Here is a 15,901-nt window from a genome sequence, read left to right on the forward strand (position 1 = left end):
CGGTGGACATAGGGCAGACACAGATTGTGCTGGGGACGGGTCTGGAGCGGCGCCAGTCTCCTCCGCTCCCTGCACAGACGGGAGTGTTACTGTGATGATTCTGCCCGCCACTGTTTCCACACAGCTCACAGGGCTATAGTCACAGCACATCCGCTTTCTTCAGTCTCATCCTCACTCATGTCATTGCTGTCTTGTTGCATGATTGGAGATGCAATGAGTGTTGGAAGGGCTTTCATAGAAAAAGTGCCTTAAAAGTGCCAATCCGTCACGTTTGCTTAATGCTGAGCCCCAGCCAAGTCAATCATGCTTTGTAACAGATGTCCTGAATTCAGAGCTGTCTGTGTGACATGGGCCCATACTTATTTTGCCTCATCCCTCATCACAGAGCGGCCGACCTCAGATGACTTTGCAGACACATCCTGCAGTCTGGGAGCCACGTGTGAGTCTCAGCCTCTCACTGCACAACGCACTCTCCTTCTCTCAGCGCAGCTGCTGTAGAGACAGTGAACCTGGACTCTGCTCAGTGTGCGCATGTTAAGGATTTCGCTCACTGCACTGAATGACTGGATTGCCCTGGAGGGATAAATAAAGTCATCTGAAGCTGAGTTAATTTAAACATTTATGTGTGGTATTTTATCAGTAAATGTCAACCCACACACCAGTTAGAAAAGTTACAATGTGTAAAAGCAGAGTCTTTAGATTCTTTGTCTAGTTCAGCAAAAAATTCCCACTAGTTTGTGAACTTTTTCTGATTCTGATTAGGTTCACAAGGTTTTCAAAAAGAACAAGCATGTAAACAGCCACTGCGCACACCTATCCCAGATGATCCACAGACAAACATCAATCCCTTTTTGTGTGACTCTCTATAGGTTTGCTGGGCCCATGATGCATTGCACCATTGAGATGGTCCATTTACTGCAAACGAGAGCAGCAGAGAATAAATGATATGCTGAGACGATGGCAGTCATTAAATCAATAAACTTGGAAAGATTGTTGGAATATTTGCGAGCCCCTCGTGGTTAATTCATAGGGGTCGCTCAGGGGTCATGGCTGCGGCTCAAGTGAAACCTTCCACTGGCAGCTCCACTGGGGCGTGGAGCTGCTCATATCATACCTGGCCACAATATACACTGAAGAGGGCACAGACCTGTGTCAGGGGCTATCACCGGAATGCATATATTAGATCAGAACGCCTCACTCTCTGTTAATTCCCGCCATTAACATTGACATTTAGAGCTGTGTCCCTTGAGTACTCTGCACTAGTGTACAATACCTATTCATTAAGCTCTTAGTGTGTGGGCCTTGGAGAAGAGGTGACAAGAGGCACGTCGGCCCCTGTTTGTGTGTCTGCCAGAGAGATGGAGTGCAACAGGGAATGAGAAGACAAGGTGGAAACGGCTTAAAACACAAGATCCAAAAGCCAAGTGTGGCGAGAAGCGGGGAAGACAGGCAGAAGGGGCGGTGATGTATCGCCTACTATTCCAGAGGTCTCAAGTGTTTGGAGTTAAATCACAGGGGCTCCCAGAGAAAATGGCCTTCCACTGTTGATTTGTCAAAGATTCAGTGGATCACTGTATTCTTTTGGATCGTCTGGATGCTATTGAGTTCAATACAAATTCTTTAGTTTTTGCTGATGGCTTTCAATCTGAATTTTCTTCCGTTAATAAAGTTCCTCAAGGCTCTGTCCTTGGACCACTGTTATTTACAATTTAGATAAACTTAATTGGGCATAATCTAAAACACAGTAGCATCCACTTGTGTGCAGATGATGCAATTCTGTATGCTAAGGGTGCAAAAGATTCAAGAGGATTTCCACTCCATCCAACAAAACTGTGTTAATTTAAAATGATTATTAAATAAATGTATGCTGGTCTCCAAAAGACATTCTAGTGACCCAAAAATGTATATATATCTTCTTATGCTTGATGGTAATATGATCGAACAAGTACCTCATTACAAATACTTGATAAACTCTCCTTCACAAACACATACAAGAGCTGACAAAGACAGATTATCATTCTTCTTAAGAAATAAAATGTGTTTTCCTTTTAATTGTAGAAAAGGCTACATTTCTCTCAGTTCTAGATTCTGAGGTTCAGCTCTGAGGTTCAGCTCTAAGGTTCAGCTCTGAGGTTCAGCTCTAAAGTTCAGCTCTAAGGTTCAGCTCCGAGCTTCAGCTCTGAGGTTTAGCTCTAAGGTTCAGCTCTGAGGTTCAGCTCTGAGGTTCAGCTCCAAGGTTCAGCTCTAAGGTTCAGCTCTAAGGTTCAGCTCTGAGGTTCAGCTCTAAGGTTCAGCTCTAAGGTTCAGCTCTGAGGTTCAGCTCTGAGGCTCAGCTCCAAGGTTCAGCTCTGAGGTTCAGCTCTAAGGTTCAGCTCTGAGGTTCAGCTCTAAGGTTCAGCTCTGGGGTTCAGCTCTAAGGTGCAGCTCTGAGGTTCAGCTCTGAGGTTCAGCTCTATGGTTCAGCTCTAAGGTTCAGCTCTAAGGTTCAGCTCTCAGGTTCAGCTCTAAGGTTCAGCTCTGAGGTTCAACTCTAAGGTTCAGCTCTGAGGTTCAGCTCTAAGGTTCAGCTCTAAGGTTCAGCTCCGAGCTTCACCTCTGAGGTTCAGCTCTAAGGTTCAGCTCTGAGGTTCAGCTCTGAGGTTCAGCTCCAAGGTTCAGCTCTAAGGTTCAGCTCTAAGGTTCAGCTCTAAGGTTCAGCTCTGAGGTTCAGCTCTAATGTTCAGCTCTATGGTTCAGCTCTAAGGTTCAGCTCTAAGGTTCAGCTCTGGGGTTCAGCTCTAAGGTGCAGCTCTGAGGTTCAGCTCTGAGGTTCAGCTCTAAGGTTCAGCTCTAAGGTTCAGCTCTGAGGTTCAGCTCTAAGGTTCAGCTCTAAGGTTCAGCTCTAAGGTTCAGCTCTAAGGTTCAGCTCTGGGGTTCAGCTCTAAGGTGCAGCTCTGGGGTTCAGCTCTAAGGTTCAGCTCTGAGGTTCAGCTCTAAGGTTCAGCTCTGAGGTTCAGCTCTAAGGTTCAGCTCTAAGGTTCAGCTCTAAGGTTCAGCTCTAAGGTTCAGCTCCGAGCTTCAGCTCTGAGGTTCAGCTCTAAGGTTCAGCTCTGAGGTTCAGCTCTGAGGCTCAGCTCCAAGGTTCAGCTCTGAGGTTCAGCTCTAAGGTTCAGCTCTGAGGTTCAGCTCTAAGGTTCAGCTCTGGGGTTCAGCTCTAAGGTGCAGCTCTGAGGTTCAGCTCGGAGGTTCAGCTCTATGGTTCAGCTCTAAGGTTCAGCTCTAAGGTTCAGCTCTATGGTTCAGCTCTAAGGTTCAGCTCTAAGGTTCAGCTCTGAGGTTCAGCTCTAAGGTTCAGCTCTAAGATTCAGCTCTAAGGTTCAGCTCTAAGGTTCAGCTCTAAGGTTCAGCTCCGAGCTTCAGCTCTGAGGTTCAGCTCTAAGGTTCAGCTCTGAGGTTCAGCTCTGAGGTTCAGCTCCAAGGTTCAGCTCTAAGGTTCAGCTCTATGGTTCAGCTCTAAGGTTCAGCTCTGAGGTTCAGCTCTGGGGTTCAGCTCTAAGGTGCAGCTCTGAGGTTCAGCTCTGAGGTTCAGCTCTATGGTTCAGCTCTAAGGTTCAGCTCTGAGGTTCAGCGCTAAGGTTCAGCTCTAAGGTTCAGCTCTATGGTTCAGCTCTAAGGTTCAGCTCTAAGGTTCAGCTCTAAGGTTCAGCGCTAAGGTTCAGCTCTAAGGTTCAGCTCTAAGGTTCAGCTCTAAGGTTCAGCGCTAAGGTTCAGCTCTGAGGTTCAGCTCTAAGGTTCAGCTCTAAGGTTCAGCTCTAAGGTTCAGCTCTATGGTTCAGCTCTATGGTTCAGCTCTAAGGTTCAGCTCTAAGGTTCAGCTCTATGGTTCATCTCTAAGGTTCAGCTCTATGGTTCAGCTCTAAGGTTCAGCTCTAAGGTTCAGCTCTAAGGTTCAGCTCTAAGGTTCAGCTCTAAGGTTCAGCTCTAAGGTTCAGCTCTAAGGTTCAGCTCATAGGTTCAGCGCTGAGGTTCAGCTCTAAGGTTCAGCTCTAAGGTTCAGCTCTAAGGTTCAGCTCTAAGGTTCATTACATGAGAAGGAAACAGAACTAACCACTGTGAATTATATTCTAGAATATATAAGTGTAAGTAGAATGTGATCATTGGATGCAGGAAGAGAACAGCGCTGCCTTTTGTTTGTGTTTAAGGCTCTAGTTTGCATTTTGCCTGATTATTTATCCACTTTATTGCGCATCAGTTCAGGTATTCACCGTTTGAGGTCTCGAGACATTTTTGTCTTACAGACACATCGTGTCAACAGAGACAGGAATAAAAGCTTTCAACAACTTTGCTCCTGTGGAACAAAACACAGAGACTTTTTAAATTAAATCATTTGAATGATTTTAAAGCACGGGTCAAGCTCTGGGGGCTCTCAAGCAAGACGCTTTCAAAAAATAATAATTTGTTTTTCTGTATTTTGGTGCATTTTAGATGCAATATTATTAGAAACTCATTACTCTATTATGAGGGCCATCACAGTCCCTAAATGTCCCTGCTCTGCTCCAGCGTCACCTGAAGCCCTGCTCCAGCTCTTCTGAACAGATCGAGGCTATAGAAAACACTACAGGCTGAAAACTATTTACGTTGAACTCCTGCCGCGATGTCAGCTCTGCAGTTCTCCGCACCAGCTCGACGCATCGAACGTTTTGTGTCATTCTCTCTTTTTCATGGTGGCCATGAGGCCAATTTTCACTATCTAAAGACCGTTTTGATCCTTATAGTTCGTAGAATACGTATGTGGATCAAAACTGTTCTCAACTGTGCCCCTGATCTCTCTGCATCTCAAATATGGAGAGAGAGAGGGGCGACACTCGAGTCCAAGTTAGTTTTGAATTGATAAAGAAGTAAAAACAGACTAGGCCTATTGTAGACTCCCAGTTTAAATGAGAAAGGAACAGTGCTGCTGCTGCATTTGCCTATTCTGTCAATTAATCCAAACAGCCTCACTCACATGTGGCCAAGCAGTTGACAGTAGAGTACTCTTTTTCTATGCAGGAATGTTGTTCTTGTTTTTACACAGTGAATATGTGTTGTATTTAAAAGTCTGCTTCACTGTCTAAAATTGAACACGTCGTTTGAATTGCCCTTGATACTAAATCTTCCTCAATATCTACTTGTCACTGACACACATTACATCATCTATTTTCTACTGCTCATCCAAGGCCATGTTGCAGAAGCAGCTGTGTAAGCCGTGATGATGGCTAAACCTTCATTTTTACACTATCCCTCCAGCTCTTCCAGGGGGATCCTGAAGCATTTCCAGGCAACAGGGAGAAAAAGCATGTCCTATGTCTGTCTCAGAACGTCCTCAAGCCCAGAACACAAAATATATTTTTTGTTCAAATGCTCAATCAGATAAATAGACAACAACCTTGCATTTTAAATGACCCGCCCATAAACTCTAATGAGGCTCCTAGGCAACCATAAATGACTCCACGAAGTGTTGATGACTGGTCAAGAAATTATAACCTGCATAATCATTACTCCTGAAATGTACCTTCATTTGTGTGCTTTTCCCAACATAACAATCATCACACAGCTGTGTTAATGAGTACAATATAGAGCCTGCACCAGCAGCTTTTGACGCAAGCCTATGGCTATTTACCTTGTTCAGGATCAATACTGGACAGAATGATCAGGCTGGTGGTTTAAAACATGTGTCAGTCGCAGTCAATCGGTCTTTGATCTAGTGGAAAAATACAAAATGCAGATATTTTTCTAATTCATTGACAGGGCTTAGATAAGATAAGACATAAGATAACAGCAAAGTACAAGAACAGCAAAATATTGTTAATTTTCTATGCTAATATTCACCAAGTTATACCAGCAATGCTGTACATACGACAAGACAGATAATGAGATCCAAACAATACTGTATTGCCTTAGTAAATACTTTGAGATTTAAGGAGTTTGTTGCTATGTAGACAATGCCATATATGCATACATTTATTATATTGTATATGTTCCCTATGTCATAGCTAACTTATAGATCTGCATAGGTTTGTGGGTTATTACTACAAATGAGGCTAATAATATAGTCTTGATTATAGTCCTCTTAATTACTCCCTGAGACATAAAACAATTTCTCAAACAATCTAATTTACCCTTGGCATATGCAACCACTCACAACTGTATGTATGTTGTATAGGCCAATAGGGTAGTATACGTCAAGGTAATTAAGCAGAAAAAGTATTTGCCTCCAACTAATGCATTTATTGGATTATGACTTCTGATGTAGGATGGATCCGAATACTTTATGTAAAAAGCACATATATATGGCGGGTGGTCCAAACAGTAGGTCAAATCTTACTATTCTATTCTGTGGCTGTATTCTTCTGTAGCTGTATTTTACTATTCTGTAGCTATATTCTTCATCCCAGAGATGCTCGGTCTCCACGGTGACAACACATTTACATCGTAGCCATGGACACCAGCGCTTCTCTCACCTCGCATGGGGCAGTCTCTTGCAAATAAAACACACATAACTCATGGTCACGTGATGTCAGACAAGTTCAGCTATGGTTTTACATGACAAACATGTCAAACAGAGGTAATTAAAATATAGGTAATTGGCTGACAGTGAGAGTATTGAGAGAGAAGATAAAGCCACTACAGCTGTTAAAACATGCTGACGAACAGGAAAATCAATGGCCAGCAATGGCTTAACATCTGTGATAATAGTCATTTTTGAGAGTCATAATTATACTCAACCAGTCCATCTGTCTCGGTGGAGGAATTGCGTGAGGTGAGAGATAATAAGTGTCTTTTGGGCCCATGTTTCCAGTTTTCAGTACTCATACCACTTTCTTGCTGACTGTATTACAGAGTTGAAGCCCTGCAGTGACTATAGCTAAATATGTTTTGGTGTAGTTGTTGGGAGCAGAGAAATGTATGTGACTGAGGAAAGAGTCCAATCATTTGTATCATAGTATGATGCCTACATTATTTGTCTTGATTCGCAACAATGGAGCTTATGGTTATTTAATGCTTTTCCAATATAGAATGTCTGCACACCACAAGAAACCAAATCAACGCGCCTCAAGGACAGTGCTGAACCACAAACAGCTGTTACACTGCATAGAATATGTCTGTCTGCTTCCTCCAAGGTCATACACTCTGAGAGATCAAGATGTAAAATAGAGATACAATCAATACACAAGTAAGTGAGGTGGAGGGGAATTAACGACAGTCATAGTTTTAGGGGTATTCTGTTCATAAGATGAATAAACAATGTGTACGTCAGCTTGCGCTAGGCTTTTGTGTACTTTGAGAGATATGCTGCAGGTGTAGTGTTAAGATGAAAGCATGACAAAATTATATTGCTAGCTGTTCTAACATTACCTTGATCCATCACATAAACCAGTAATTTTCAATCAATCAATGTGCATTATTCACGATGATGCATCGTTAATTAAATTGGGATTTCCTTGGTTGCAATTGGTGGGATTGTTTACCTTCTTCATCTTGAAGTTATAACACGTTCAAGAGCAGCACCTGGCGGACAAAATCTGAATATCAAAATACATTACAAAACATTAACCTACAATTCAGGAAGAAAAGTACGATTACAGTTCAGAAGATGTGTTTATCGTTACGTATTGCATCAACTGTGAAAAAGTCCAAGATTACATTTTAAAATAACTATTGCGCAGGGGCAAAACGTGTATGGAGGGAACTGTTCGTCACGCACTGTCGGCACAACACGGAAGGATTTGAGCAACACACCCAATGCTAACCAGCTGTGCGAGTAATGCTAGCTAAACCGGTTTCTACAGCTATTGGGAAATGTTTTATATTTTCATCTGGATTCTATTAGCGTTCTGAATTTAACACAAATTAATGCTATGGTTTAGGGTGTTTTGCGCAGGCTTGTACCAAAAAGCACATCGTTCTCGTGGCGCTGAAAATGGAGAAAGGGTGAGTTATCTTCAAAGCTAACCTTTGCTAAAGCTCTTACTCACCTCATGTGGTGCAAACGGTTGTGAAGCTATGTGTTGATTACGTTGTACGTCATCCTAAATAAAGCTAAAATGTTTAGATTGAAAACAATGTGTATCGTTAAATAAATGACGTGGTTTTAACTCGCTAACTCGTCCTTGTGTGTGACTAGCGTTAAATATTTAGTCGACAACAGTCATCTTAAACGTAAAGTAACGTGAGTTAATAATTATATCTGTAATCTGTTAAATTATCTCAGGTGGCATGAACATCGTTGTTACTGTGTTCTTACAACATGTCACTATATGTGTGTCTTTCTTCCTTTGCAGATCAAGTGTTGCGTGACTCTACTGTGACCCTGTTATGGAGAAGCCGTGGAGATTGTGGGGTGCTCTTGAGCGCTGCACCCTCTCTCTGGTCTCATGGTCCTGGGGCGCATGTCGCGTCTCTCTTCTGGCTCTCATCCTCACGTTTCACCTCTACGGAGGCTTCATGCTCTTAGCTCTCATCCTGGCCTCTGTTGCTGCCATACTTTACAAATTCCAGGATGTGCTCCTCTACTTCCCTGACCAGCCCTCTTCATCGCGACTCTACGTCCCGATGCCTACAGGAATTCCTCATGAGAATGTCTACATCCGTACCAAAGATGGTGTCAAACTTAACCTCATTCTGCTTCGGTACACCGGAGGGGACGCCGCTCCTGGAGTCACAACTGGCAATCAAAGCACCTCTTCTCCACCCACTCTTCTTTATTTCCATGGCAACGCTGGCAACATTGGCCACAGAGTACCAAATGCCCTGCTCATGCTGGTCAATCTGAAGGCCAATGTAGTGCTGATGGACTACAGAGGCTATGGGAAGAGTGAGGGTGAGCCAAGTGAGGAAGGGCTCTACTTGGATGCAGAAGCCACGCTGGACTACGTCATGACTCGATCTGATCTGGACAAGACTAAAGTGGTGTTGTTTGGCCGCTCACTTGGAGGTGCTGTGGCTGTGCGCTTGGCTTCTGCTAACCCTCATCGCGTAGCTGCCGTTATCGTGGAGAACACCTTCCTAAGCATTCCTCATATGGCGTCTACCCTCTTTTCCTTTCTGCCCATGCGCCTCTTGCCTTTGTGGTGTTACAGGAATCAGTTCCTGTCCTATCGGCAGGTGCTCCTGTGCCGCATGCCATCTCTGTTTGTGTCTGGTCTTTCTGACCAGCTCATTCCGCCCGTCATGATGAAACAGCTCTATGAGTTGTCTCCAGCACGGACTAAACGCCTGGCTATTTTTCCAGAGGGCACACACAACGACACGTGGCAGTGTCAGGGCTACTTTGCTGCTCTGGAGCAGTTCACAAAAGACTTGCTCAAAAGCCATGCCAGTGAAGAAAGTGACCAGCCGTCTGCAAGCGTAACTATTATTTAAAACGGTTTAAAACTACAAATTAAAGCAAAAATTTAATTTTCACAAAGAATGTAAATTTGTATGCATTTGTCTGCAACATTATTTTATTTGACCCTCTTCTGTTTGTACATGTAATTGTTATAAAAGGTTTTTGAGGGGATGGTTCTGCCTCTTTATAGGTGTCTTGTGTTGCAGTGATGACCGCATGTAAAACTTCTGACCTTTTCTCATGAACACATGAGTAGACCAGACCGTAATCTAAAGAATGGGCAGCAACTTAAAGGCGCAATGGACGATTTTTCTTCAATTTGAGAACGCAGGCGGAAGTGCGCATGCGCACTCCCCTGTGCGGACTGATACAACACACACGTACGTTTGTTTATTAGCGCGACGGATCGCATCGCATCTCTCGTCTTCCGTAGATTTCCATCTTCTTCTGAGTCAGATCGAACTGTCTTTCTCCGTCTTAATTTGGTCCTGTACACTGAGGGAACTATATTATGATAGATCACTGCGCTTAGACATGCGGAAACATGCTACTCGTGGGGACAAGCCTGACGCGGCTGCAGGTGAGCGGTAGGTGCGTTTTATGATTGATACGTGGCAAGACTAATCGGCAGTCCATGCCACGAGGAAATGAGACTCAGATTTGGGTCAAAAAATCGTCCATTCAACCATTAAGTTACATTTGAGTCAGTTAACACCTTCTCCTCTGTACATTTTGTTTATACTGCATTTACCTGATCTGTATCTAAAAAAAACACTTTCAGTGTGTGTTTCAAGGCAGACATTAGCCATTGGCTATACACCATCAGGCTCAGTCTCCTTAATCACAAATAACTTTGGTATCAAGCCCTTTATTCTTTGTGTGTTACTGTTTGCAATATTTCAAAGACATTTGATTGTGGGTTATGGTGGCAGCCCATGATTATCTGGCACTGCTTTTTGTCTGTTGGGGGGCTTTTAATGAGCTAATTAAAACCTTTTAGTGCATGTCTTCCATGGGTGGAGCAGAGTCTGACACTGTTATCTGCTTGGGCTTATGAAATGAAGCACACTGCAGAGCACAACAGAGTAACAAAGCCATTTGAGTACACATTTCTTCAGCCATATTTTAAACTTGTTGTACACAGTGTACTGAACCCATGCCCATGGGACACTGAATGTCTGTCACAATGTTAAAGTAATCACGGCTAAACTGTTGAGTCAATCTGGATGGATTTTAAAACCCAATCCAGATATTAGAAAATGATCATTATCATTTTCCAATATCTGGATTGGGTTTTCCAATTCAAAAGACAGGCAAAGTTAATGTGACATGCTCAAAACCTAGAGGAAACTGGAATACTGCAGTAAAGGTGCAGGGACAGAAACTGATGTCTCCTTCGCCTGTGAACTTAACATTATATCACTATTATTTCCCCCTTTCTTTTGTGTAATGGACAGCAAAACATCTTGTTTAACATTAAATTATTACAATTCTTGTATAGTAAATTCAGGGGATTTTTGTGATTAGTTTATGAACGAAAAATATATTCCTAATTATTATTTAATTGATTTTGTGTTAATTTAATTTTGAATTCATACTTTTTTTGGGCCACATAACATACCGTTGTTGAATGAAATTATTCACGTGAATGTCTTGTGCTTAAATGCGTCTGTGGGACAGTTGTGTTGAGCTTGAGCAGTTTGTGTGAAGTGTTGGGACAGAGTATAATGTACTGAGGCAACACAGTGTTTAGTGAACATCTTTACACCACATGAATGACATGTGAATGAACCATTATTTTACATTCATAATATTTGAGCTCTTTTCCATTTTTCTATTTCAAAACATCAGACTTATTTTGTAAGCACACCTTCACTTTCTATTTTCTGTACTGTACATGCAATAAATTGATACATTAAGATGTTTATCTTTTTTAGCGAGGCCATGTCTTGTTTTGACTGTTTTGACCACAACTGGCACTTTTTAAATGTAGGTTATTTGCATTTTGTTAGTTGAGAGCACTTCCCTTTTTCAGTTCACAGTTGCCAAACTTATATGGTATGGACTTAAATATTCAGCCTCCTAAGACCAGAGCAGAAGTACAAAGCACTACTACTTCTATAAAACTAGTAATAGTCACAAGAATTAAGCATGTTGAAAACAAAGTCTGAAAATCATTGAATGTTAGCTGCAATGCTTCCATCATACTCAAAAATGTGCATAAAAACAATAGCAACCTATGCAAAATGTGAGGTCACTAGCTGCCAGAAAAATAGCCTAACCAAGTTGGTTACCAAAAAAGTAAATTTTATTTCAGGAAGCAGGGTTTGATTAATTGCATAATAAAGGAAATGAAGGAAGTTATGTGCCCTGGCTCTGCTCTCTGCACGAGAAGAGAATGCATCAGAAACGAAAGTACAGGAGACTGACGTTTACGTCCAAACAGGCAGGCTTCAGAGAATATGATTGGATCGGACGTTTACTAAGCAGGAGTGTGCGTTTAGGTCAGTGAGGAGGGGCTCAAGTGCTATGTTGTGAGCGTGTGCGATGGCGTCGCTGGCAGATGTGAACCCGGGGAGCGAGCCGGGGAGCGAGCCGGGGAGGAGGCTGTCCTGGCTGGTGCTCCTGCTCACACTGGCAGCTGTCACCTCCTCTCTCTCCGCTCTGTCGCTCTACCAGCTGGTGGTACTCCGCACAGAGGTGGAGGGACTCAAGTCTGAGGTCTGCCGCAGGAGACAGGAGGGACAGGAGGGTGGGCACAGAGGGCAGGTAAGGGTCGTGTGCCCATGTGTTGCATTTTCATTTTTGCAGCATTTCTATATTTTTGGGTTTCAGCTTCCTGTTGCAGGCAACATTTTCAGAAAATGTTCACAGTACAAAAGATTGTTAATCGCTATTGCAATTGTCCTAATTTTTCTTTATCTTCTTTAAAACAATATTCAAAACAATATTCCTTTTAGTTATTATTTTGTCGACTATGTGCTCTTCAGATGGACAATATTTGTGACAAGAGAAGCAGCCCAGAGACCCTGCAAAGCCTCAAGTCAGAACAAACTTCCATGCTGAAAAGGAAAAAGAGAACGACCAATGATAAACAGATATTAGGTAATGCAAAAATATACACCTTAAGTACTATATAATGTTGTTTATATACAGTGTGGATAATCCAAACTAATGAATACAGTATTTTTAGAGTTAACACTATGGTGTTATAACCAAGTACAACACATGCACTGAAGACCTCCACAATGATGTGGATTCTCACATTGAATGTCACTTTTCTGGAGAAGGTGGAAAAGTGACACTGCTCACTAGCATGTTTTGAAACATTTAGAGTAATAAAAACACCAATAATTCAATGACATACTGTGAAACATTCCAGGCAAAGCTATAATATCTCCATGGAGACAAGCACGTAGTGGACTGCCCACCAGAAATGTTAAATAATGCAGTGACCAGAGACAAAAAACGATGCTCAATTGTTCTTTTATTCTTGTATCATAATGTTTTTTGTCAAATATGACCTTGACATAACATTAGACAAACAGTGGCGTAAAAAGTCCAAACTTCATGTGATTGTTTCACATTTCTGTTTCCTTTGTTCCTAGTATCTCAGTCTTGTTTGCAGTTTATGGCAAATGGCAACAGGCAAACCTTCAAAAAAGGTACACCCATTAGTGGTTTTCTTATCCACATAATTGTTACCAATGTTTGTTTGTAGACTGAACACCAGCAGTATTTCATTCATATTTTATTTTGTTATCAACCAGAATTTGACTTTGAAGAGAACACTGGTATCCCCTGGAAAACAGGCCTGAGGCGAGGTTCTGCCCTGGAGGAGGACCAGGACAGAATACTGATCCAACAGGAGGGCTACTACTACGTTTACAGCCAGGTTAGTTACTCATTTCATGGACGTAACACAAGAGGGTGCTGCTAAGCTGTGGCAGGGAAAGGGTGCACTCTTCCCACTTTAGGAAGTCCCTATTTAATCTAGTACATCTCTGTCAGGATAGACAATAAACATTAACGTGTACTTTTTTACCTGGAGACACAGGTCTACTACTTTGACACCCGACTCATTATGGGCCACGTGGTCATCAGGTGGAAGGCCAGTGTGGTGGGGAACGAGGCTCCTCATGTGGTTCTGTTCCGCTGCATCAAAAACATGAGACAGGAACACTCCTATAACACATGCTACACTGGAGGTGAGCACATGTTATTGTTTATGTGAAGCAAAGGTCAGCTGCACGTATAAAATGTTTCATGGTTTTGTGTTTAGTCATGCATTTTGACAATTTGCATGGCTTTCTATCATTTCTTAGGGAAAAACATAAATAAACACAAATTGACCTTTACCTTTAGGTATTGCAAAGCTGGAACATGGGGACCACTTGGAGCTGCTGATTCCTAAGGCCTCAGCCAACATCTCCCTGATTGGAGAGGGCACCTTTATGGGCGCAATCAAACTAGTGTGACATCTTACTCTGCATTAGTGTGTATTTTGTACACACATCCATGTCTTATATCAGTAGTATTATGTCTTCCAAATCCAATATGACCTCATGATATCATCACCAAGTTTAGAAACTATTCTTTCTAAATATTTCCCATATAAATGACCTCTGGACAAGCGATGACATCATCTGGTGTGGATTGGTTGCTGCTCTAACCACTGGAGGGGGCGAAGAGGAGGAGGAATGGAGGCGGAGAGAGATGAAGCTATAAACCGGTCTAAACTTACTGTTACTGATGCTGTGTGTGTGATAACGTGATGAGAGGAGCTGCTGACTGTGAAGAGACAGCCCGAGGACACCGGAGTACCTGAGGGCGGGAGGAATTTGCATTATGTTCGGCAGGAGACACAAGTGGGATTTTATGTCAATGCATTTCTCCAAATACAGTATGCTCAGAGAAAAGATTTATACATAAAGACACATTTGTTTGAAGAAATCCCCTGCATAGTCAGCAGTAAAACAAAGCTTGTATATATTCTGAATCTGTGAAGTATTATTTCTTTTTAAGATGCCAGCAACAGTGCAAGAATATATTAGAAAGATTTACAAATAATTGTACTCTGTACTAGTTTTTCCTTCTCTAGATAGATGGATGGATAGACGACTAATTTTGTATTGATCCTGAAGGAAATTCAAAGCCATCATATATCTGATAACTAGTATTTTGCCAATTATTACTGTTATATCTTCTTGTTTTAATGATATTGATGTCCAAACTTGTCCCACAAAAACATTACTGAAGTTGTAATATGTATAATAAAGAACCTATTAAAATAATTAAAATGCCACCTTTTAACAAATAATGTACCTCCAAGAGTCCATGTACCTCTGGTTGGGAAACAATAATACCAAGCAGTAAGAAAGAAAATGTATTGACTGTACACCTACAGGTCCAGAACTCTGCCCTGGACCTACACCAAGGGTTCTATCAATCCAACCACAAGGTCTTGAAATCTCAAGAAGCCACTAAAATGAATAAATTATTGATCTCTTTTGGAAGCCTTGATATCTAACAAAATGCTGGCTACACTGGTATTATGAAATGTATTAAACCACAGGACAGAAATAATCATTTCCCCCAGAAGCGTGGATGCTTGTGTAAAAGAAGGTTCTTTTAAATTGTAAAAAGTAACATTGACATTGTTCATTGTCGTTGATATTGTGGTATTCACTTTCTCACACTCGGCCCTTACGTCCGGTGGGGCAGACTCCCGGTGGGTGGTCATTTCTTTTGGGGAGTATTTTGTCCAAAGAGCCATGGCCCCATTTGACAAGGACCCACAGTGAGACAGAGCGAGGGGGAAGGAGCAGGGAAAAGCTCTGAAGTGGATGCCTGAGGTGGGACATTTCGCTATAATGGAGAACTATTAGTGTGTAGTGAGAGTAAGGCAGTGGTGATAGTGGAGAACACAGGGCTATAGGGGGGCACCAGTCACCGGGGTCGGTCAGAGTGGCTCTTTGAAGCGCTGGTAAACAGTGCAAGCGGCTGTTCAAACACCAATCGGCTTTGAAAAAAAAAAAAGAGCAACAGAAGGAGAGGACGCAGCACCAATCTCACCATAATGGGTAAAATGTGACAGGCGTGATGGCCTCCTCCTTCCTCCGAGCCAGAGATGTCTTTGTGCGGTGCCATGGCGACGGGTGGCGTGTTGGCAGAAGCTGATGTCATTGTGGGCTCGGCTCCGAAGACAAACCGAGAAGCAGGAAATGAGACCTGCTGTGTACACACGCTGGCAGTGTTTATGGTCCGGGCTCACACGCAGGACGGGGGGGCACCAGGCCTATTGTTGTCTGCGAAGAACAAAACTCAGAGGAAGTTATACAAATCGTGATATTACGAGTGAATCTAAAGAGTTTGAAACCTATAAATGTCACTGGCATGATCGTTTTTTATAAGGCATAGCTTTTTTCCCACCGTTGTGAGATAAGTTTCATGCCTCAACTTGGGGTGAGCGATATTGACAAAAATGTATATCTAGATTGTGTTAAAACATGTATTTAAATGTATTAGATGAGGTTTAATTATCAGACAAAT

At 42.4% G+C, this 15,901-nt stretch overlaps 2 protein-coding genes across 3 annotated transcripts; both read left to right on the plus strand.

Moving 5' to 3' along the window:
• Positions 1–7,735: 7,735 nt before the first annotated feature.
• On the plus strand, positions 7,736–11,272 carry abhd13 (abhydrolase domain containing 13). The gene is made up of 2 exons (XM_072444638.1): positions 7,736–7,950; positions 8,301–11,272. Exon 2 carries the CDS (start codon positions 8,335–8,337, stop codon positions 9,379–9,381), a length of 1,047 nt encoding a protein of 348 aa, XP_072300739.1. The 5' UTR covers positions 7,736–7,950; positions 8,301–8,334; the 3' UTR covers positions 9,382–11,272.
• A 487-nt stretch (positions 11,273–11,759) lies between these two features.
• tnfsf13b (TNF superfamily member 13b) lies at positions 11,760–13,844 on the plus strand. Of its 2 annotated transcripts, none has more exons than XM_072444036.1 (6): positions 11,760–12,118; positions 12,340–12,454; positions 12,958–13,014; positions 13,120–13,244; positions 13,401–13,557; positions 13,715–13,844. In XM_072444036.1, the coding sequence occupies exons 1-6, from the start codon at positions 11,897–11,899 to the stop codon at positions 13,825–13,827; spliced, it is 789 nt and encodes a 262-aa protein (XP_072300137.1). In that variant the 5' UTR covers positions 11,760–11,896; the 3' UTR covers positions 13,828–13,844. The 2 variants fall into 2 exon arrangements, with proteins under 2 accessions (XP_072300137.1, XP_072300138.1); XM_072444037.1 differs by having other exon boundaries at positions 11,764–12,118; positions 13,407–13,557.
• Positions 13,845–15,901: the final 2,057 nt, after the last annotated feature.

The sequence above is a fragment of the Eucyclogobius newberryi genome, unplaced genomic scaffold (genome assembly GCF_026437365.1).
Source record: "Eucyclogobius newberryi isolate DKJ021-1_F unplaced genomic scaffold, fEucNew1.0.hap1 SCAF_14, whole genome shotgun sequence".
Classification (NCBI taxonomy): domain Eukaryota; kingdom Metazoa; phylum Chordata; class Actinopteri; order Gobiiformes; family Gobiidae; genus Eucyclogobius; species Eucyclogobius newberryi.